The 26,044-nt window shown below is 40.2% G+C and overlaps 1 protein-coding gene across 2 annotated transcripts in view; it reads left to right on the forward strand.

The window, feature by feature from the left end:
• Usp15-31 (Ubiquitin specific protease 15/31) overlaps window positions 1-26,044 on the forward strand; it is a 190,850-nt gene that overhangs the window by 143,519 nt on the left and 21,287 nt on the right. For both annotated transcript variants that reach the window (XM_073991936.1, XM_073991935.1), the window contains 2 exons: window positions 9,018-9,152; window positions 9,227-9,361. In XM_073991936.1, the coding sequence (XP_073848037.1) occupies window positions 9,018-9,152; window positions 9,227-9,361 (270 nt within the window). The remainder of the gene's footprint in view (window positions 1-9,017; window positions 9,153-9,226; window positions 9,362-26,044) is intronic.

The following is a 26,044-nucleotide window of genomic DNA, read 5'->3' on the forward strand; positions in this document are numbered from 1 at the left end:
CCAACTCTTGTGGCCTCAGAGTCAGGAAGCTGAAACTGGAAATTAATAGGTTGGTTCGGTGAGCACAAACGGAACAGGTGGCTCAATCATCTGAGGAGTTGCAACATTGGAGCCGGAATTAATGAATTGAGGGCAACGGTTAGGCACTCTCGAACCCTTTAAAAGAGAAAGATAAGACCTCAATCATGTTTGGCGAAATTATGCTGACTGATCCCAAGAGCTACCAAAGTTATTTAATCGACAATTGATTGAGAACCCCAAGAGTGAGAGGGCGACGAGAAGAGTACTACGTCGCATCAAATCTATTCCTGCCGAGGAGAAATCACCACAATTTACAATGGATTATCCATGTGAATGCCCTAAGGCCAATGCCCTCAGGAACGCTAAATCATACAAAGCGTTAGGGCCCTGACGGTATCTTCATGGTAATGCTGAAACCTCTAGATGAGTCGGGAGTTGAGTATTTTAACAAAGTTCTCAATTTGTCGCCAGCCCACTGCATTGTGCCTGAAATCTGGAAAATGGGCAGGCTTGTCCCGGTACTGAAGCCAGACAAGGATGCCAGCAACGATGAGCCGTACAGACCGATGTTGCTTTTGTCGCCAATAGCAAAGCCTTTTGCTATACTGTTGCCGACCATCAACATGGGTTCCATAAGCAGAACAAGCCATGCGATGGACAGAGTTGCTGGCTTTGGTTTTTCAAAAGTCTTTATTAACCATTCCATGCTGGTTGAGGACATCGAACCGACTACCCACCGGTCAAGATTGTAACATTGGATTAATTGATTATCCAATGTTACAATCTTGACCGGTGGGTAGTCTGTTCGATGTCCTCAACCAGCATGTTTGGACGCCTGTCGTACGTGGAATTCAGAAACAAGAAGTCGAAGCCCAGTGGAGGTAAACAGGGAGTTCTCCTCCAAGGTGGAGTGATATCTCCGAAACTGTTTGACTCTAAATCTGTTCTCAGTATTCCACAAGGCCTCCAGACGACATGGTTGCACTATTTTGGCGTACATTAGGGAAGGTACCTACCCTAATTGTATTTGTAAAATGCTGAACTCAAATTTGATCGATTTGATTGTACCCCCTGGTACAACTTTCTCATCGATTGGGCCATAATTGCGGCTTTTAGGCAATTTCGTGATAATTCGCCTTTGGTCCCATACAAATTATTATTGAAATAAAGATCTCTCAGGGGGCACGGGATAACGTTAACCGATCGCCACAAAATTTCATATTTAAGGTTTCTGGATCAAATGAAAAATATTTGGAGGGTGAGCGTTGCATTAAAAAACATTTTCCTTTTTTTTTGGGACACCCTAGTGTACATGTGCTTATAACAATAAATTGATGATTTCATATTTGGTTTTATAATTTTTTTCTTATAAATATAAAGAAAAAAAAAGAATAAATATAAAACATGCATTATATTGAAATCTGTTGTGGTCTGGTATCTGCTGTGCTGAACACTGTTTTAAAGCTGTGTGCATTTCAATGTCATTAATTTATTAATACTTACTTAATATTTTATTAATTACTATACAGAAGAACATTTGTTTCATAAGCCGTAATAAAAATAGATTTCAGACCCTTCAATCATTTATATTATCGCCTTTCTAATTTTGAATACTATGTTTTTCGATATTTTCCGCTTTGTGTATAACATTACGAGGTTTTTTCATATACCTTCAGTTTTATGGATAAGGAGAGTGGTGTATTAGCTTCATTGCACATATGTAAGTTAAGAGATGATCCGTTTCAAACAGTTTGGAGTGGATTTAGCAATTAGATGTACCCTATAACCAGACATTCGAATACTTGTTTGAATTTGCTCGAATTCCACTCGCGAGTGAAACTCTTCTCGAATTCTAGCAACAAAACAAAAACTTTCCTCACCACCAACAAAAAATTGCAACCAAAAAAACTTACCACCTACCCTCATTTTCCACTCGCGAGTAAAGCGGAGCTCTGCCTATAACATTCGTATTATTTCCTCTAAAATAATATATACTTTGAGTATTGACCATATCGGTTAACTTCCCAACAAAAGTTCAAAAAGGTGCAGTGTGTTGTGCGGACCTGTGTCGCATGCTGGGCAGATGTTTTGCAGGGTGTCATCAATCTTTGCCCTATAGGAATTTAGATGGCTGCACCATCCCGAGCGTAGTTGAGCCAAAACTAGTCTGGTTTATCGTGCCAGCAGACGCTCCTCAGCTGCGATAGTTGGGGGATATTCTGCGAGTATCGCATTCACACGATAACTGATTATGGTCTCTGCGACTGCATCTGTGTGAATGTTATTTAAACCTGTATGATAAGCTTGTTGATCTACGAGTTCTCACTTGCAACGTTGGACCTCTCTTTCTAAGTCATGAAGATCCTTCCTGACATTACGTCTTTGTCTGCTCATATAGATGTCCCACCGAAGACATGAGAAGGCACCCAATTGCAGTTCTCAGGGCGACATTCTGACCAGTCTGAATATTTTTGCATCGCATTGCTCTTATATTTGCGGAACACGGTGGCGCCGCATAGCTTACCACAGACCGAGCTATCGCTTGATACATCTTCAAAAATGTGCTGCCGGCTAGGAACTTGAGGACCTTGTTCCTACATCTCAACATGTCGGAGATAGCTGTGACGACATGATCATGCTGTCGAATGTGATCCCTAGAATCGTTGGGTAGTTGGTGGTCGGAATTCTGCTATCATCGACCTTGACATTCAACTCTTTTCTTACCTCTGCCGCCCAAGTGGTGAACAGAGTGGCCGTTTATTTAGTGGCGGATATTTGCATATTCCTTGCATGAAAAAAGGTGATAAGATCAGTCAAATAAGAGTTCAGCCTATCATATATATCATCAGGGAAGGTACCTAACGTACCGTACGTTACGATCGCAATGCCACCTGGAGGGGTTGGCATACAGAAGAGGTACAGCTTAAACAGTTTCGGAGATATCATCCCAACTTGCGAAACTCCCTGTTTCACTCTACGGGGCTTAGACTTCTTTTTCCTCATTTCCACGTAGTACTAGCGTCCACACATATAATTGATTATCTAACGTTTCAAAATTGGCCGGAGGGTAGTCAGCTCTATGTTTTTAAACACCGTGGAATGATTGACAGTATCAATGGCTTTTGATAAGGCGAGCGCCACAATATCAATGTTCTGTCACACGACCAGAGCGAACTGTGCTGCGTACGGAACGCAAGCTTGCTCTGGATAGCTATTTCTGACGCTGGGAAGGATGAAAGCCTCAAGGGTCTTTGCTACGGACATCCTTGTCCATTTTCCAGACTTTGGGAACGATGTAGGTGGCTAGCAACAGTTTGAAAACTCAGGTGAGATACTCGACTGCCGGCTCATCCAGCTGTTTCAGCATTACCATGGAGATTGTATCAGGGCTTAACGCTTTAAATGATATAGCGTTCCTGATGGTATATACAACATCATCCATTGTAAATTGTGGTGCTTTCTCATCGGCGGGAAGAAATCTAATGCGACGTAGTACTCTTCTCTTCACCCTGTCACTTACGGGGTGCTCGACAAACTGTCAATTGAAATAAATTGCGCATCTCTTCGAACCAGTCAGAGTATTGTCGTCAAACGTGACTGAGGTCCTATATTCGTTCTTTCCAGGTTTCGAGAGTGACTTAACCGTTGCCCACAATTCATTTATTCCGACTCCAATTTTGTAACTATTCAGATGATTTAACCACTTGTTCCGCTTATGTTCGCCGACTAATCTGTTAACTTCCAGTGTCAATTCCTTGTCTCTGGAGTTACTGGGGGTGGCTCGACGTTCATCACGCTCATTTGCTAAACCCGTGGTCTCTGCTGGAAAATTTAGTCTTACTTCGGGTATTCGATGAGCAGGTATATGGCGAGTGGCAGCAATGATGTCACCGAATGTCTTCTCTGTTATCCAGGACATCAGAAGCGTTGGACGGATCTTTGAAGCGGTGATTATTGAATTCTCTGAAAATAGGCCAATTAGCTTTCCCATGATTGATGAAAGTGCGGCGTTCGGAGTTGATGAAATTGGGCGGTGGATGGAGGGGAATAGGGTCTGACCCAAGAGAAACAACGGATTGTCAGGTAACGTCATTTGTCAGACCATTTGACACGATTTTTTTGTCTGGAGAACTGTGAAACTCTCCGCTAATTCTGATAGAGGCGTCCTCATTAACCGTGCACAACGTACAGCTATTAATCTGTTCAGGCAGCGCTATACCCCTCTGGTCATTTCCGAGAACCGAATACCACAACTTATGACGATCATTAAAGTCCCCCATTACCAGATGATTATGACCTTCAAAAAACGCGCTAACGTTGGGTCTCTACCCTGGAGTACAGCTATTTATCGGCGGGATGTATAAGTTCAGCAACTATACCTCGGCAGGTCCACACCTGACTGCTAACCCCATATATTCCATGTATAGGTCATTAGAGCCATGCTGAAGCGAGATAGATCTGTATTGAACTAACTTGTTGTTGTTGTTGTAACAGTGTTTTTGTTATGTTTATTTGTTCGTTCTTCTGTTCAATCTACCCTGGAGTACAGCTATTTATCGGCGGGATGTATAAGTTCAGCAACTATACCTCGGCAGGTCCACACCTGACTGCTAACCCCATATATTCCATGTATAGGTCATTAGAGCCATGCTGAAGCGAGATAGATCTGTATTGAACTAACTTGTTGTTGTTGTTGTAACAGTGTTTTTGTTATGTTTATTTGTTCGTTCTTTTGTTCAATCTGGCTCTGGGTCTATCTCCAGTTCCAGAAAAGTGACTGCTTCGATGGGATGTAGCCACAGATCCACTGGAGTTAGATGGGTAAGTTTGGCGGGGCAGTTAAAAAGGTGTTGTGTGTCGTGCGGGCCCATGCCGCATATTGGACAGATGTCTTGCACGGCGCGATCGATTTCCGCCCAATAAGAATTTAGGCGACTGCAATATCCCGAGCGTAGTTGAGCCAAAACTACTCTAGTTTGTCGTGGCAGCTGACGCTCCTCAGCTGCGATAGATGGAGGATGTACTCCGAGTACTTTATTCACACTATAATTGCTTAAGGCTTTGGCAACTGCGTCCGTGTGAATGCTATTCAATCCTGCTTGATATGCTTGTTGATCTCGGGGTTCTCTCCTGTATCGTTGGACCTGTCCCTCTAGAGCATGGATATCCTTCCTGATCTCCCTGAATGGGTCGGGCCTACACACAAGATGGTAATTGGGATGGCTCATACGATAACATCCAAGCAGGTACTGCAACGAAAGCATCTCATTGTGTTGCTTTACAGGAAGAATTTTTGCCTCCTCATGTAGATGGTCCACTGAAGATTTGAGGAGTTTGAATCTTTTTCCAGTTCGTATCACACAATCTCGGGGACCAGACTGGAGCCGCATAGCTTACCATAGACCAACCTATCGAGTTATACGTGGCCAACAAGGTTTCTTTATCTGCACCCCAAGTGCTGCCGGCAAGGGACTTGAGGACCTTGTTCCTACTTTTCAACTTGTCGCAGATAGCTGTGGCGTGTGCGCACGACGTGAATGTAGTGTCGAATGTGACCCCTAAAATTTTAGGGCAGTTTGTGGTCGGAATTCTGCTACCGTCGACCACGACATTCAACTCACGTCCAAACTGCGCTGTCCATGTGGTGAACAGAGTGGCTGTAGATTTTGTGGGTGAAATCTGCATATTCCTCGAATGGAAAAAGGTGGTAAGATCGGTTAAATAGTTGTTCAGTCTCTCACAGATGTCATCAGGATAGGTACCCGACGCCAGGATCGTGCAATCATCCGCATACGTCACGATCTCAATGCCGTCTGGAGGGGGTGGAATACAGGAGAGGTAGAGGTTAAACAGTTCCGGAGATATCACCCCACCTTGGGGAACTCCCTGTTTCACTCTACGGGGTTTGAACTTCTTATTCCTGAATTCCACGTACGACTGGCGTCCACACATATATTTGACTATCCAACGTTTCAAGCTTGGCCGGAGGGTTGTCTGCTCAATGTCCTCAAACAGCGTGGAGTGCCTGACTGTATCAAAGGCTTTTGATAAGTCAAGAGCCACCATCACTGTTCTATCGCACGGCCGTCTCTGGTTGAGTCCTTTACAGATACATGTGGTAATGGCGTGCAGCGCTGTTGTCGTGCTGTGCTGCTTACGGAATCCATGTTGATGATCGGCAACTTGATAGCTGTTTCTGATACTGGGGAGGATCAAGGCCTCAAGTGTCTTTGCTACGGGCGACAAAAGCGAAATCGGTCTGTACGATTCACTTTTGCTGGCATCCTTGCCTGGCTTCCGTAGTGGGACCACCCTGCCCATTTTCCAGACTTCGGGAACAACGAGGGTGGCTAGCGACAAGTTGAAGATTTTGGTGAGATACTCGACTCCCGACTCATCCAGCTGCTTCAACATTACCATGGAGATTCCATCAGGGCCCAACGCTTTGAATGATTTAGCGTTCCTGATGGCATTGGCAACATCATCCATTGTAAATTGTGGTGGTTCATCCTCGGCAGGAAGAGATCTGATGCGACGAAATACTCTTCTCTTCGCCCTGTCACTCTAGGGATGCTCGACAAACTGTCGATTGAAATTACTTGAGGTGCGCAGTCAACGTAACGTCGCCAAACGTGACTGAGGTCCTATCTTCCCTTCTTCCAGGGTTCGAGAGTGACTTAACCGTTACCCACAATTCACCTATACCGGCTCCAATGTTGCAGCACTTCAGATGATTTAACCATTTGTTCCGCTTATGCTCGCCGACCAGCCTGTTAACTTCCACTGTCAGCTCCCTGACTCTGGGGTCATTGAGTTTGATACGACGAAGCTCATCACGCTCGTTTGCTTATCCCGTCGCCTCTGCTGGGAAATTTGGTCTTACTTCGGGTATTCGACCAGCAGGGATATGGCGAGCGGCTGCAGCAGTGATGATGTCCCGGAACGTCCTTTCCGCTACCCGAACATCAGAAGGATTGGGCAATTCTCTGAAGCGGTGATTGGTGAACTCTCTGAAACTCGGCCAATCAGGTTTTTTATGATTGACGAACGTGCGGCGTTCAGAGGTGATGAAGTCGGGTGGTCTGCTAATGGAGACAATTATGGGGAGATGGTCTGATCCAAGCGAAATGGCGGGTTGCCAGGTAACGTCATTTGTCAGACCAGGTGACACGATGGTTATGTCAGGCGAACTGTGACACTCTCCTCTAATTCTGGTAGGGGCGTCCTCATTGACCGTGCAAAACGTAGAGCTATCAATCTGCTCAGCCAGCGCTGTACCTCTCTGGTCGTTTCCGAGGGCCGAATGCCACATCTCATGATGCGCATTAAAATCCCCCAGGACCAGACGATTATGACCTTGCAAGAGCGGGCTAATGTCAGGCCTATAATCAGGGATACAGCTATTTCTCGGCGGGATGTATACATTCAGCAACTCTATCTCGGCAGCTCCGCACCTGACTGCTACCCCCATACATTCCATGTACGGGTCATTAGAGACAGGCTCAAGCGAGATAGGTCTGTATTGGACAGACTGGTGCAATAGGAAAGCCAATCCCCCACCTCCACTTCTGGTGCGATCTTTCCTCAGAACATTGTAACCATCACAATGCTCTAAGCTGTGGTTGTTGTTCAGCTTGGTTTCCTGCACCGCCGCGACCTTGACGTTCTTCCGACTCATAAAATCTACTATCTCCTCGATCTTACCTCGGAGTCCATTGCAATTCAATTGCAAAAAGGCTGCATTTTCGGGGATTGGGACAACAACGGCTGGTGTTAAAGGCTGCGTGTGCGGTTGTTGTCGAGGGGACTGTGGGGGAGTTTCGTAATCAGACGACGAGGGAGTCTCGTAATCCGACGACGACTCACTGGGGACTGTGTTCACACAGCATGCAGCAACATAGTCCCTGTCGTAGTCCCTCACGTGGACGAGTCCAGAGCAGCCCCTTAGATGCACCCACTCCTGACATCTATTGCATCTCACCGAAGGTTGGATGTGGGTAAAGATGCGGATGTGACAAACTGAGCACAGATATATTGGTCCTGGGTTTTCCTCCGTCCCGGCTCGGACCAATAGAATTCGGAGCAGGCATTCCGGGATATGCTGCTCCCAACACAGAATAACGAAACAAATACGAACATGTACACACTTAGGTGGCAGCGGCTGGCCGGAACATTGGTTTTGTGTTGTTCCGGGTCAATCCGGACCAATTATTTACGAACAATTCATATTAAAAAATTGAATTATATTTGATATATTGAAATAATTATGAATTTTACGCTAAGCAGGAAAATTAAGCTGACTGTGTTCTCACCTTTAGATACAACTATGCACGGCATCTATTATAATTCATTGAAGTTTTATTGTGGTGAATGCGGATTTGACAAACTGAGCACATTTAGGGTTCAAAATGTGGGGGACCACAAAAAAATATAAAAATAATAAATGTTCTTAAAAATACTTGTTGTGTATTTATTTCAGCTAAAGTCCATACTTTGTTGCTTCAAAATTTGAAGAAACAAAATGTTTAACAGTGGGTATTGAAATTGATTACTACGAGCGGAGGCAGAGAATACTATAGTTTCGGAAGCAGCCAAACTTCCTCATCAGTTCTCTTAACCGCTGACTCTGTATCAATAAACAGGTCAATAAGAGTGACCAGAAAATTAAACAGAACGAGAAATTTTCTGTATCCTCCTAAATCTGTTGACCGCACAATTGAGTCAGAATAATCAAAATCATAATCTTAAAAATATATACATTGTACATATACATACATATGTATATAATTTGTTATTTTGACAATGAAATATACTCAATTCTAATTGGTATAATAATTAATTTAAAATTATAAATAATTAATTATATACTACGCTTTGAATAGACGTTGAATTACGTAATATATCTGTAGAAACCGATTTAACTGATAAAACTGGTCAAATATTAATATTTTAGATACACACAAAAGCAAAAACATTTTTATTTTTTTTACTTCTAGGCTGATTTGAAGCGACGCAATAAAATCAATTCACGTAAATTTGGAACCAAAGGTGAGCTAACCGAACAGCTGGCCAATGTTTTGAAAGCCTTGTGGACGTGTAAAAATGAAAGTGATCACAGTACTAGTTTTAAGGTAAGTCTCAATTGTTAAACTAAAAAAAAATCTTTTAAATTATCTTTTCACTTTTTCCCACTTTCTATTTACAGGCTGTTGTCGATCGTTATGGTTCACAATTTCGCAGTTCAACACAACATGATGCTCAAGAATTTCTATTTTGGCTATTAGATAAGGTTCATGAAGATTTAAATACCGCCACAAAGCGACGCTATAAAAGTGTCAAGGTAAGACTTATTGTCCTCATATCCCCCACATGAACTGTGTCATGGTGGCAGCACAGTGATAAGTGACAACTTGTGGCTTTACATAAAAAAGCCATTAGAGACAAATACAGCACTCGTCTCGTTTCTTCCTGATTTAAGTGTGACAGATTTGCCACATCAGTGTCAGGTCGGAATGAAAAAAAAACGCCATTGAAATTATATGATGACAAATAACTAAACATTTTCATTAGCACCCATATTATAAGCTAGCAGATTAGAGAGAACAAGACTTAGACACACATGTATATAACGTCACCTAAAATGGCCGAAGACGTAAACCTCAAAAACATAATTTTACAGGAGAAGCGAAAACGTTAGAAAATAAAAACTGTTTTTATAAAATATCAATCTTATGGGGGAGAATATTTTGGACATTTCAATCATGTAAGAATGGAAGTAAGTAATGAAATCAAAACCCGTTGAAAAGTATAGTTTTGGGATCCTCCATTACAAAAAAATCTGAAATTTTATGCCATTTTTCGAAATGCCATTTCCTGAATAGGATCATTATTTTATTTTTCACCATAGAAGCTTGAAATTTTGCCAGAGCATGCATTTTAGTTTTATGTATCAGATTCTATCAAAAAACGAATTTTGATTTTCATGTCGGTTATGTCTTCGGGCATTTCTGGTGACGATATGTATGTTGATATACGTATAATCTTCTAATACGTCTTTATTTTAATATAAAACTTTTATTTTCCAACTTTGAAAAAGTGAGAGAGAGAGTTTCTGTTGGGGTGCCCTTGTGAATTGCCCAGTATAAGGAGTCCTAATCTCCAGTAATATGCATGCACCTTTTATTTTAGTCGAACGCATTACGCCATAACTGTTTGGAGATTAATGGCAACACGAGTTTTATTATCTTGTCTATTATTGTTGTTGCTACTGTACCTTATAATTGTTATTATTATTATTATTGGCCATTTGATAAAAAGCTAGCTATTACATATAAACTGCAGACAGATCTCTGTCACACTTTGTTTATGCAATAAATTACAATTTTCAAGTGTTTAAAACAATACCCCTTCACACATGTCTAGCAATTATGTCTAAATTATATATTATCTTGACAATTACATATATTTTGTTCATATAGACAAATGTCATCTAGACTTGTTTCTTATCAAATAAGACAAATTAGCTCTCTATAACAGTATGGGACATTTTCATGGCCATTGTGTAGGGGTGTGGAAAATTCAGTGATAGGATGATGGTATTGGGGTTTTGAGTGAGTTTGAGTTCTCACCTTAACCAAAGACGAAGGTTCCTCGATATTTTGCGACAGGTTTTGCAATATTAATAATCGCAGCCTTATTGCTAAATAGGGCACATACACATTGATACGAGTACTATCATAAAAGTGTCTCATTGTAATAATGGCTTAAGATTCTCTGTGACATGATTTTTCCTTTTCGTCCGTCTTCTTTGCGATTAGCTGATAACGGACGATGACTTGCGAAGGCAGCAACTAATTTGATCCATATTTTGTACATCATAATATTTCTTCCAATAGTGAGCACGACAACACTCGAAAGTAGTACCCGATTAGGTTCAAACTTAGCATAACGAAGGAATATTGCCTCCCCCACATAACCTCAAAAATTTCTCTTAACTGCAGCCTGCTTGCGGATTGTTTTGAATCATTTTCCGCAGAAAGTAGTACCCGATTAGGTTCAAACTTAGCATAACGAAGGAGTATTGCGTTACATCAATATCGAAGATCGATTACACCATGCCTCCCCCACATAACCTCAAAAATTACTCTTAACTGCAGCCTGCTTGCGGATTGTTTTGAATCATTTTCCGCAGATATTTCAAGTGGTTCTGATTATAACAAATTTTTCGGCAAGCCCTAACTTCAATGGACTCCGTGGTAAGATCGAGGAAATAGTGGATTTCATGAGTTGGAGGAATATCATGGTAGGGGGCCGGGGGTGCGAGAAACCAAGCTCAACAACAACTGCAGCTTACAGCGTAATAAAGGATACAACGTACTAAGGGAGGATCGCACCAGATGTTGAGGTGGGTGGGGGATTAGTTTTTCTATTGCACCATTCTGTTTAATATAGAGACCTATCTCGCTTGAGCCTGGCTGTAATGACCCGTACATGGAATGTATGAGGGTTGCAGTCAGGTGTGAAACTGCCGAGGTAGATTTGCTGAATGTATATATCCCGCCGATAAATAGCTGTTCTCCAGGTTATAGACCCAACAATAGCCCACTTCTACAAGGTCATAAAGGTCTGGTCATGGGGACTTTAATCATGAGCTGTGGCATTCGGTCCTCGGAAACGACCAGAGTGGTATAGTGCTAGCTGAGCACGGTCAATTAGGACGCCCCTACCAGAATTAGTGGAGAGTGTCACAGTTGGTTAGACATAACCGTCGTGTCACCTGGTGTGACAAATGACGTTAGCTGGCAGCCTGTCGCTTCTCTTGGGTCAGACCATCGGCCCATAATTGTCTTCATCAGCAGACCGTCCGATTTCATTACCTCAGAATGCCGTAATTTCATCAATCATCGGAAAGCTAATTGGCTAAATTTCAATAGAGTTCACTAATCACTGCTTCAGAGATCTGCCCAACGCTGCTGATGTTCAGGTAGCATAAATGACGTTCCGAGACAACTGCAACCGCTCGCCATATACCTGCTGGTCGAATATCCGAAGTGAGACCAAATTTCCCTGCAGAGGCTACGGGATTAGCAAATAAGCGTCATAAGCTTCGTCGTGCCAAACCCAGTGACCACAAAGTCAGTGAGCTGACACTGGAAGTTAACATGATGGTCGGTAAACATATGCTGAATAAATGGTTAATTCATCTGAGGATATTGCATATTGGTGACGACATAAGTGAATTGTTGGCAACGGTTAGTCACTCTCCAACCCTGGAAATAAGGAACATAGGACCTCAGTTACGTCAGACGTTACGCAGATTGATTCGAAGAAGTGAGCAAGCTACTTTAATCGGCAGTTTGTCAAGCACCCCCGGGAGTGAAAAGGTGAAGAGAAGATTATTACGTCGCACCGGGCCTCTTCCTGCCGAGAATGAACTATCACAATTTACAATGGATGATGTTGCGAATGTCACCAGGAACATTAAACCATGCAAAACGTTGGGACTGATGAAATCTCCAGGGTCGCTAGCCACCCATATCATTTCCGAAATCTGGAAAATATGCAGGGTGTTCTCGCTACTGAAGCCAGGAAAGGATGCCAGCAAAGGTGAAACATACATATCGATATCGCTGTTATCGCCCGTAGCAAAGACCCTTGATGCTTTAATCCTCCCCAGCGTTCGAATTAGCTATCCAGTTGCCGATCATCAGCATGGTTTTCGTAAGCAGTACAGCACGACAACAGCGTTGCACGCCATCTCCACACATATTAGTCGAAGACTGAACCAGATCTAACCGTGTGATTGTCAAAAGCATTTGACACTGTCAAGCACCTTCCTGCCAAGTTTCAAACTTTGGATAATCAGTCGTATGTGGAATTCAGGAAAGAAATCTTGTTGACCATATATAACGCGATAGGTCGGTCTGTGGTAAGCTACGCGGCGACAGTGTGGACCGCGAATATAAGTACAACGCGATGGAAAAACAACCAAACCTGTCAGAATGCAGCCCTGAGAACGGCAACAGGGTGCCTCCTCATGTCTTCAGTGAACCATCTACATGAGGAGACTAAGATTCTTCCAGTACAGCAACATAATGTCATGCTTTCGTTGCAGTACTTGATCTGAACCATCCAATTGCCATATGGTGGATAGGACTCCCCCACCCTGGTATGTCAGGAGGCATCTTCATAATATAGAAAGAGAGGTCCAACGTTACAACAGAGAACCCCTAGATCAACAAGCCTATTATCAAGCAGGTCTAAATAGCATTCACACAGATGCAGTCGCAGAGGTCATAATCAATTATCATGTGAATGCGGTCCTCGGAGAACATCCATCCAATGTTCGATGCCAAAGATGCCATTCAATCATGGGTGAATGTGATCTGGCATGTCATCTTTTTAGCATCTTCATCGATGAATTTTATATGAGCGTGGACCCCAAAAGATGCTATTCATTTTTGGATCCAAAGCATGTCATTTTCACCAAAGTTTTGGCATGTCATTTTCACCAATGCTTTGGCATGTCATTTCCACCAACCCTTTGCAATGACATTATCATTACGACGAGAGTTTTAACAATGTTGGTTGTGATTTCGAGTCTCCGACAACATCAAGCCTATTGTAAATAATTAATCTTATATATTTAGAAAAAATTTTATAAATAAAAACACAAAATTCATCTCTATTGGATCGATTGAATGGGTTCAAATGCTGATGAAAAGATCGGATCTTTCACGACTTCCTTTGCATGGGTTCAAATGCTGATGAAAAGATCGGATCTTTCACGACTTCCTTTGCATTGGTTCAAATGCTAATGAAAAGATCGGATCTTTCACGACTTCGTTTGAACCAACGCAAAAGATACCATAAAATCACGTCATCGCATGGAACCCCTTCCTTCACCTTTTGTCTGGGTCCTTTCTTGTGCAGCTGAGGAGCGTAAGCAGCCACGGCAAACCAGAGTAGTTTTGGCTTGGATGGTGCAGCCGTCTAAATTCCTATAGGACAGGGATCGATGACACCGTTCAAAACATTTGCCCAGCATGCGGCTCAGGCCCAACTGCCCTGCCAAACCTACTCAACTAACTCCAGTAGATCTGTGGTTATATCCCACCGAAGCAGCCACTTTCCTAGAACTGGAGATATAGCCAGAGCCAATTTAAACAGAGAGACAAACATACACACATATCAAATTTTTTTACAACAACAACAGATTCCCGTCCCCTTAGCTGGGAAATTTGGTATAATTTCGGGTATATGGCCAGCAGGTACATATTTGGCGAGCCGCTGCAGCTGCTCAGATATTACGATCTGGCTATAATTTGCAAAGACCACATAATGTCGTAATGTAGTTCAAGTTATTTTCTGAACCACTTTTAGCTGTCAGCATTAATATGAGCCGTAAGAACGGGGTACATACAAATTTATAAACTATACTGGATCTCAAAAATCATGTAGAGTTACAAAAGTTTGCACTCAAAAATTTCCGACAGCGTGTCCATTCCATATAAACATCGTTACGTATGATGAGAATGATGTCACCATACCGTGGTTGATAACTACATTTACGACCCCACTGTTTAACGCATGGAGTGCGGATATGAGAATACCACTAAATGCTGAGGTCATTGGCAGTAGATTTTACAGCATTTGTAAGTCGCCTGATACGTGATATATGTACTTTTAATGCAGTACATAGCAGGTATGTGAAAAGAAATCTCTATAATCCTAGACGAAGGGACCAAATTACAAGTGAGAACAACTAGATTCACAAGCCTTTCAGTCATAAATTAATATCATGTACACGGATACAGTCTTTGAAGCAATAAACAGTTACTGAGAAAGGACGTAAGCTCCCTAAACGAAGTAGATTAGATTCATTAGTGAATCTTACGAAGTCGTCTAAATGTCTATTGAGCAAAGAATTGCGACCCTGTGTAGAACATTTCTCAGTGTCTTTGGATTGCTTTCAATAGTTTCCTTGACTATTTTTCTGACCTGGTAACATTATTCCATTAAAATATTGGAAAAATTATCTATCATGTTTAACATCATGCCCCCATCTAGACTCTCAAGTGTCTCTTTATCTTGAAAATTATCGCAAAAATATTTTATTTTTATTATTTTGCGCACAATAAAAACTTACGTAAATTATTTTATTTTTATTGTTGTTGTTGCGCTTTTTGTAAAATTTTGTGATATGAAATAACTTTTACATTTACTGAAATGAAAGATAAGATAACAGAAAAGACGCCAAATTTAAGTACACTTCTCTTGGCGGCATTACATGCGACACATTTTCTACAAATAATTGAGAAACTACAACAAACACTTTCTTTCAATTTGTTTTTGCGTAATATTGTATGAATTATTCTACTCTTGGGGGCGACAATTATTATCATGTAATCTGATAGGTTACGAAGAATGATAAACAAATAAATAGCTCGAACTTCAGGTGAATTATTAACGGGAAATATCTATTGACTCACATAAAGGTCTTTGGGGACTTGTGATATGTTTTTTGTGTTACAAAATAACTGTGGCTAAGACTCCCTTTTGCGTTTCCGTAGATGTTAGTGGTAAATAGAGAAGGTGCAGTCTTCGCATTGGCAGACGTACTTGAAAAGTACAAGGCCGATATTACTGCCATACAGGAAATACGATGGATTGGGAAAGGCGTCACAACAACACCTAAAGGTGACGCACTGTATTTAGCTGTCATGACGTAAAGCATGAGTTTGGTTGCGGATTCGTCGTTAGTCGGAGACTAAAACATCTGGTATCCAGCTTCACCCCAGTGAATGAGAGACTTGCTGCAATTCGAATAAAAACTAAATTCTTCAACATCAGCTTTATTTGCGCTCATGCTCCCACTGAAGAAAAGGACGAACAGATCAAAGATATATTTTACGAGCGCTTAGAAGAAACATATGACCGTAGCCCTGCCCATGACATTAAAATCATTCTAGGCGATTTTAATGCCAAAATTGGAAAGGAGAATATCTTTGCAGCTGCAAAAAACATGGTAGTTAGCAGTACCAGATTTAATCATCTCGATATTCATAAGGGCACCTGGCTGTCTCCAGATCAAAGAACAAATAATCAAATTGATCATGTTGTAATAGATGGAAGACATTCATCCAGCGTGTTGGATGTACGATCGTTCCGAGGAGCAAACATTGATTCGGACCACTACCTTGTTGCAGCAAAGGTACGTACCCGTATAAAGCACGAACATACACAACGCGGAAGTTGGACATCGATAGGCTGCAAACACAACAGATAGCCACAGCATATTCCACTCAACTAGCCCAATTGCTTAACGCGAGCACTCCTTGTCCCGATAACATAACAACACAATGGAAAAATATAGCCCACTCCATGCCCAAACAGCCGCAAAATCCATACTTGGTATGGTATGACCAGGAGTGTCGTACTGCTACCGAAGAGAAAAATGCGGCATATAGAGCTACTTTACAATCAGTAGCAACGCGTAGCGCACGAGAGAGATATCGGGAGAAAAGGAGAGAAGAGAAACGTCTTTTCCGCAAGAAAAAGAGAGAAATGGAAAAGCGGGAGTGTGAAAAATCGAGATGTACAGGAGCCAGAATGAAGTCCGAAAATTTTACCAAAGAGTGAAACATCAAACAGATAGCTTTGGTACAGGCACATCCTCCGGTAGAGACCAGCAAGGTAATCTGGTAACAAATACAGATAGCGTGCTCAGGATATGGAAGGAACATTTCTCCAATCTGCTGGTATCCAATAGTAGTGAAGACGATGATGCCACAGATCCAATCCCAGAAGATGGTATAGAATGTATACCGCCCGGCCAAGATGAGGTAAAAACAGCAATCAACCGGCTGAAGAATAATAAAGCAGCAGGAGCCGATGGCTTACCAGCCGAGCTGTTTAAAACCGGAGGCGATAAGGTGTATGCATCAGCTAGTTAGCACCATCTGGCAGGAAGAACGCGTACCCGACGATTGGAACCTGAGCATCCCATGTCCCGTCCACAAGAAAGGAGATAAGACTGTATGCTCCAACTATAGGGGCATAAGTCTTCTCCCTATTGCCTATAAGATAGTGTCAGGGATATTGTGCGAACGACTAAAGCCAATGGTCAACGAAATAATTGGAACATACCAATGTGGCTTTAGACCTGGAAAATCCACCATTGACCAGATATTTACCCTGCGGCAAATCCTAGAGAAGACCCAAGAGATGCAGATCGACATATTCTACCTTTTTGTCGATTATAAAGCAGCATTCGACAGTCCCCTCCGATCAAAGGTATTCCACGCAATGTCTGAATTTGGTATCCCCGCAAAGCTCATCCGGCTTTGTAAGATGACTTTAACTGATACTAGGTCCTCAGTTAAAATTGGAAAGAACCTCTCCGAAGAAGTTTGTACCAAAAGAGGTTTCAGACAAGAAGACAGCCTTTCGTGTGACATATTCAACATTTTGCTGGAAAAGGTAATACGAGATGCAAATGTCAAAAGAAATGTCACAATTTACACCAATAGCCACATGTTACTTGCTTATGCTGATGACATAGACATCATGGGACGATCAGTAAAGGAAGTAATTGATACCTTTAGGAATGTCGAAGCAGAATTCTCGAAAGTGGGTCTAGCGGTAAACGGCGAAAAGACCAAATTGATGGTGTCGACGACAATTGTCAGTAACTGAAAAAATGAGTTAGAGGATCGCACTACTGAGCTATGTCAACAATTTTCCCCAAAGGCCTAGGCAACACCGCGTGTTTCCAGGCGCCATTTGAATTTTTTTTGAAAAGTTTGACACATTTTTTCTTCCGATCATTTTCACATCAAATTAAATCTTTGTATGTATGTCGATAAAGGGTAATCCTGTAGCACTATGAATTCAATCGTGGTCGACACTCGCAAAAAAAAAACGAAGGTCGTAAGGGTCGCCCCTTACGCCATGAATCCATGGCCGAAAAAATGGATTTTTCTCGTCAGATACGGCAAAATTGAACAATCGCTCAAAAATTGGGTCTTATGGATTTGTGCAAAGAAGTTGTGAGTAAAAATGATAGCGGTGCTTTAAACGATATTTACAAGATCGTCACAGACGACGAAGCTTGGATCTATGCTTAGGAGCCCGAAACAAAACAGGAATCCACAGTTAAGGAGCGAGCCAAATCCAACGAAAGTTGTTCATGTAGGAAGCACTTCGAAGCAAATGGTCACCTGTTTCTTCGGCAAAACTGACCGTGTGGCGAATATACGGCTTCAGAAATTTTACACGGTTAATTCTGAGTGGTACACTACAATTTGTTTGTCTCAAGTCTCCTGAGAAATTCGAAAAAAAACGAACAGGAGAACACGAATCATTCAGCATCATGACAATGCGAACTCTCATACATCGAATAAAACCAGAGCCTGTTTGACCGGACAAAACTTGGAATTGATGGGTCATCCGCCGTACAGCCCTGACTGGGAATCCAATGACTTCATTTGATTCCAGCACATAAAGAAAAGAAAGGCGTGGTCAACGATTTTTGTCGCCAAAAGATGCTGTAAAATCGTTCACAAAACATGTTTTGTTGGTGCCTCAACCGGAGCAATTGGTTTGTGCGCATAAAAAAGTGTATAAATCATGCTGGAGACTGCTAAAGAAAACAATAAAACTATTATTGATAATAAATATTCGCATTTTCATTGTTAGGCCAGATAGTTATCGTACAGCCCTCGTATATGTTGAGTTGAAGGACCTCAGATTTCTTTAAAACTCGTTATATTTAATTATATTTTGTATTTTCTCTCCTATCAATGCAATTCTCATTTCGCCAATAATATTATTTGCGCCCCAGTTCTCATCAGACGGTTGATGAGCAAACACCGTTTGTTTTCAAACAGCTGATCTTAATCGAGAGCACGTTTTTTCTGATTTTCTTTTTGTCACTTGATTCTCTTTTTGCGCTATTTTTTGTAAATAGTTTTAAATAAAAAGTTTTGTTAATTGACCGGCTTTAAAACTAAATCAAAATGAATGGGGTGTACCCCCCAAATCACAACAGGTACGCTGTCCTGGACCCAGACCGGGATAAACAAAAAAATCCTCGTTCCCAAAAAAGATCACGACTAGATGCTGCTGACTTTGTTCCTCTTCCAACAATAAATCCAAATTACGATGATGTCCCCAGATTTTTAGTTGCTTCCGCAATATCTTTGGACTCCTCAAGTGAAGTTAAGCCATTGGCCTCTTACAATGTTTTCCAGATAGGCCGAGGTATAAAACACATCAGCCGGGAATACTCTGAAATATCTGAGCTGCGCAGTGGTGATTTGTTAATAAAGGCTAACAATGTCAGAGCTTTTAGAAAATTTTTAGCTGCAAAATATATAGATGTTGTTCCTGTAAAAATAGTGTCACATCCTTCACTCAACTACTCGCAAGGCTTAATATTCTCAGACAAAATCAAGACAATACCCGAAGACGACTTACTCAAAGATTTAGCGGAACATCAAGTAATTGGTGTAAGGAAATTCATGAAAATGGACGGAGATACATTGGTTGCTACATGCGGAGCTGTGATCACATTTGACCGCATACGACCTCCGAATCACATCGACATTGGCTGGAGCACTGTTCCTGTCCGCGACTATATTCCGAACCCACTGAAGTGTAAAAACTGTCAAAAACTTGGACACACCAAGAACCACTGCAAATCCATTGAATTGTGCAAAGAATGTGCTTTCCCACCTCCACATAACACCTGCAGTCGTAAATTCTGTGTAAACTGCAACGTTGACACACACGCTTCGTATGATAAAAATTGCGTTTCTTTCCTGACACACAAATCAGTGAACAAAATAAAAATTAAGCAAAGGTGCACAAACCGCGATGCGTGGAAAATATTCAAAAGTGATCCGGACGCCTACCTAATCAAACCCCCAGCTAAAAAGCAGCTATATTCACAAGCAATGGGCAATGATAAAAATAACCAAATGTCTACAGGTTCTCACACAAACACTCTACCATCACCAACAACTGATTCAAATCAGATTCCGTCGTCCTCTCAAAACACACATAAAATATCAACAAACGCAACTTCAGTACAAACATCATCACCAATATCTCGTTCAAACTCTGACACCGCAAATCAAGGAAATAACAAATCATCGCCAAACTCAAATTTAATACAAACATCACCATCAATATCTCACTCAAACTCTGACACTACAAATCAAGACAATAACAAGTCATCAAATTATTCGACAGAAAAAGAAACATTACTGAACAAGTTTTACACACAACTCAACGCAATAAAAGAAAACACTCAAAGTTCGCCAAGATTTTCTCAGATATCAACTGATTCGTCACCAGAAAGTACATCGACAACATCTATGAAACCAGCCAAAATCACCTCTAGGAGACCTGAAATTGAAGACAACGACGACATATCAATGTCATCCTAAACACATCACAACTATCTCTTAATTTCTTAACAATAATTATTTATCTTTTCTCTTTAATTTAATCTAATAATATGGATCTGAATTCGAACATTACAATTTTGCAATGGAACATTCAAGGTTTTATATGCCACAAATTTGCATTAGAAATGATAATTGCTTTGCACAAACCAAGTGTCTTGGTTTTACAAGAGACACACGTCACGGACCAGAATAGGCATTTACTGTATCTTCCAGGATACAATGTGTATCATCACAACAAAACCTATAACTATTCCAAGTCAGGGATAGCTATTTTTGTCAAGAATAATATTAATGTTACTAATAGTACCATATCTTCTGGAAATCTACTATTCCAGTCTATAACATTAGATTATGGATTTCCTCTACACATTATTAATGTATATAAGGAATATGACATAACTATATCCTCAGATCTAGTTAATTCCATCAACATACCAACTTCCCATCAAACTCTTTTATTAGGTGATTTGAACGCTCAGAACACCCTATGGGGCTCATCTGGGTCCTCTACCGGAGGTCTCATATGGGAAGAGTTTGCTGAATCGCACGGTTTAGTCATCCTTAACGACGGTTCCCCTACCCTTTTAAGTACTCGTAATACACTTACAGCTATAGATGTGTCCATGTGCACCTCTTACTTGGCCCCTACACTGTCTTGGGAAACATTACCCATACCAGAAGTAGGAGATCACTTCCCCATTCTCATAACTAACAACATTCCCGTCGCAAAGAAGAAATTCATTTCCCGTTTGCAGGAGACTAAAGCAAACTGGACCCTTTTTCAAAACAAATTGTTAAGTTTCAACTCCGATTTCGCTGAATCGGATAATATCAATAAAGAGGCAGCGCAAATAAAAAGACTTTTAAGAAAATCGGCTAATGAGTCGATTCCAGTTAGCCGTCAACCAAAAAACAAAATAAGGCCTATATGGTTTAATAATGAAATCTCAAGGTTAATACGTATTAGGCAAAGAGCATGGAGAACATTCAGAAGAGTTAGGAGTACAGAAAATTGTATGTATTACAGAAAAATGTGTGCTTTAATTAAGCGTGAATGCAAGAGAGCCAAAAGATTAACATGGAGCAGATTTCTTAATTCTCTTGACCCATCTTTGGATGTTCGTTGTCTATGGAATAAGGTAAACAAACTAAGAAATCCCAAATTTGATAGATTTTCAAGCATTCGATTTGACAATGGCAATCTTACCCACCCCGAAGCCATAGCTGACGCTTTCGCGTCCTTTTGGAGCTCCATAAGTTCTGATGCATCATTTGATCTCTCAGTTCGCTCAGCAAAGCATTCGTTTTCCATTAACCATCCTAATGTTGTAAATAGTAACAACATTTTTCTTACAGAACATATCGACCTCCATGAACTCGATGCCACTCTCCAAACCCTCAAAGGTTCCACCCCTTCTATGGACAAGATAACGTATTCAATGATACGCAATGCTCCAGCTTTAGTAAAAAAACGTATATGTAAGTTATACAACAAGATAATACATAACGGTGTCTTCCCACATGATTGGAAATTGGCTATGTTATGCCCAATTCCAAAACAAGGTAAAAATCCAAATTCTTTGGAGGGCTATAGACCGATCTCCTTATTACCCGTTCTTTCGAAGGTTTTTGAAAAACTTTTAGCTAAACGTTTACTACGTTACAGTCAGAACCGTTTTTCCAGAATTCAACACGCTTTTCTCCCTCATCACGGGGTGCACACACTATGTCACAACCTGGAATGTACATTACGTGAAAACATAACCCGTAGAAAACATAGCGTGGTTATCTCAGAGGATTTAGAAAAAGCCTTTGATCGGGTAGTATACACCAGTATACTAACTGAACTTCACAACTGGGGAGTACAAGGTCAATTTCTATCATTGATGCGATCATTTCTATCATTTCGACGAATGTCAGTCCGAGTCGACGGTTATTTTTCGCACTCTTTGCCTATGGACAATGGGGTACCACAGGGCTCGCCTATCTCAGTTATGCTTTACAATATATATGTAAACTCGTTATGCAGAGCTTTAGAAAATGTTTCAGGAATTGATTTTGTAGGAGTATTCGCAGATAACATATTTGCAATATCATCAGGCGATCCACAATTTGTAGAAGAAAATCTAAATAGATTTAATGCTGGGCTAGAGATGTAGGTGCTGTTATCCCTTCTAATAAAATAGAACTTCTTCATGTTTGTCGTAAGAGAAAATGTCAATGTAATTCAATACGCCTCGATCAAAATACCATCAACATTCATAAACGAATGAGAATATTGGGACTTGTATTCAGCAGAAATTTATTGTGGAATGACCATATAAAAATGTTACAGACAAAGTTAGGCAAAATCAACAATCTACTTCGTTTAATCTGCTCCAAATCAAAAGGTCCCCATATTGATATAGCTATAGATATATCGTCACCATAAATGCCGGAAGACGTAACCCACAAAAATAAAACTTTACAGGAGAAGCAAAAAACGTTATAAAATGAAAACGGTGTTATAAAATATCGAAAATTTTTAGTATTGGGTTTTAAGACAGAGAAGAAATATATTTTTGGAAAAAAATTTAACTTTTTTCCAGAATGTTAGAAGCTGTGTGGGTTACGTCTTTTGGTATTGTATTTTTCTGAAATGCCAAACGACATAACCCACAATTTATTGAGTATACATTTGAAGAAAGTAGTATAAATGAAAAATTATAATTAAATTAGAATTAGTTTATTGGCCTACGCGGCTAAGTGAACTTTAAACTAGCAATCTGACGGTGTTGGGTTCAATTCCCAGTCTTAACGGTGATATTTCAATGGGCCACAATTAGGTGAACATCACTATAATTATTTATAAGTATAACATCACTATAATTATTTATAAGTTCAATTGTATTAGACTATATTTAAATCATCAGATTTAGAATATTATATTTATTGTTGTATTTATGTCAATTTATCGACAAAATGTAGTTAATATAAATTAAGTGATCTGTAATAATTTAAATGAAACTTTTAATTCTCATAAGAACTTTGTCATAAAAGTAGGATGGAGGATGCACTGCTTCAAAATTTGCGGAACTTCTCTATGGTAGAATCTGGTAGTCGTTTTTGATATCAGTTTTAAAACAGGTTATACCACTAGGATCATAAGCCAATTCTCAGTTTATTGACTGTAGGAACCCCTGTCTTTTTGTCTAAGTAAACCAATACAGAAAATTTCTTTGTATTGGAACGACGTGAATTTTGACCATGTACACGTTTTCGTATAAACGTCTCAATATTCTCGTTACGTACGTTTTGCTGTCAGAAATTTTGAGTATTTCCGTTCGTTCTTGCTCTTGAAAAAATGAGCAATTTCGAAGCGACCTGCCTATACAAAATTATGATGTACATCCGGGCATCATTTGTCTTGCATTGCCTTCCCAATAACCACTTCCTTTTGGCCGTTTAACATATTGTTTTCCATATATGCCGTTTTAGATGTTTTTTTAAATCAGGGCACAGGTCTTCTGTCATCCTCTTCAATTGTTTCAATTATGGATTTTTTTCAGTAAGGCATATTGAAAACCATCTAAACTAAAAGTTGTTGATTTAAAAATTAGCTACAAGAATGGTGTTTGTGATTTTTAAAAGTAGCCACCATTTTTGAGATATCGTCACCTTAGAGTCAAATTAAACATATGGAGAAATAAGCCGATTAAGAGCCAAAACTGTTAAAGTAGCCCACCATGTGATAGGTATTTCCATAAGCTTTCATATGATATTCATTTTGTAGTAATCGGTTCAGTAGAACCGGGTCTAACCCGGTTTTTTAATCCAGACTTTCGGGTCAAATAACCGGATAAGCGGATCCGCTCCACATGAAAATTATACATTTTCGTAATCAGCGCAATAAACCCTACTTTTGGCATAATATATTCTGGAAAAATCAAAGAATACATTGAACACTACTGATGTTTCATTTTGAAATAGTGAGGGTTACGCCTTTTGTGCTTTATGAAAATTACAGTATGTTGTTACGTCTTTTGGCATTTCTTGTATAGGATCGTGATTTTTAAATGTAGATGCTTGAAATTTTCCCAGAGCAAGTATTTTAGCTTTATGTATCTAATTCCACCATAAAACGAATTTCGATTTTCATGTCGGTTACGTCTTCCGGCATTTATGGTGACGATATGTAAATCATTAGTGTATGGCATAATTGCTCACTGCATTACAATTTATGGATTTACCTCCAAAGCAAATATTTCAAAATTAAATGTTGCCATAAACAAATGTTTTAGAACCGCCACGGGTCTTCTCCGCTCTACACCTCTAGAGTCTCTTTATATAGAGGGAAATTACAGCGACTTCCAAACCCTACTGGAGAAATTTTCTTTTAGTCTAAGCAGCAAAGCTATTACTATATGTGCCCATGGACTCCACAACACATTTTGGAAATACGCTAACTCTAACAACACATCAAATACGACACCCATTGGACATATCTTGACTCTATTTTCGACTTTTCAAATTCCCTTGCCTTCAAAGCCTAGCCCAAACCTAACAATCGGAAGTAATTTCGTTTCGATTGATACAAGCTTATCTTCATTTCAAAAAGGTCATACCAGTGAAGTTTGCTATCAACAACTCCTACTCGAAAGAATTTCTTCATTTAACCCTGAAACTATCCTTTATACAGATGGTTCTTTTAATGGCCATTCCACGTCTTTCGCAGTTATCAAACAATTGACAAATAATAGTTTCATAACAATTTCCAAATCTAGATTGCCAAACAGAACAGGAATATTTTCGGCGGAACTGAGTGGTGTAAAATCTGCTATAGACTACGCCAAACAAAACAAAAAAACACTAATCTGTGTTGATAATCTGAGTGTCGCAAGAGCTCTTCAAAACAATAAAGGTGGAATCTTCAGTGACATGATGAAAATTCCATACAACTGTAAAGTTGTCGTGTTATGGATACCCTCACATTCACATATTAAAGGAAATGATTTTGCTGATAAGAAGGCAAAAGAAGCATTGAATCTTTCTCAAATTGGAGAAATGCCCTGTTTTTATTTCACCTTAATGCATTTTTACAAAAAGACACAGTACTCTAAAAACTCTATTGCGTGGCAGTCATCATCTACATTTCTTAGACTTGTTAATCCAACAATACCAAGGACTCGCTACAACCCTAATTTTAGTAGATCTGAATGCATTTTTCTGGCCCGACTGAGAGTTGGAAAATGCTTGTTTAATACAAAGCACTACTTCGAAAATGTCATGCCTCCCCGGTGTTCATTCTGTGGAGACTTTATATCAATCGCACACATTCTTGTTGAATGCCATTCTTCTGCAATTAACTTGGGCATCGATAAGATACTTGATTGTTCCACTAAAATATTTCTACCCCAAATCCGCTCTGCCCTTAATATTCATAATATTAGTGATATCTAATTCAGAGCCTTTTTGTATTAAATAATATAATATACTTTTTATCATAGAAATTTGTATACCTCACATTGTATAAATTGTATAAATTTGTATTCCTCACATTGAATTAAACA

Source organism: Musca autumnalis, unplaced genomic scaffold, assembly GCF_047663935.1.
Source record: "Musca autumnalis isolate F117 unplaced genomic scaffold, ASM4766393v1 scaffold_5, whole genome shotgun sequence".
In the NCBI taxonomy this organism is placed as follows: Eukaryota; Metazoa; Arthropoda; class Insecta; order Diptera; family Muscidae; genus Musca; species Musca autumnalis.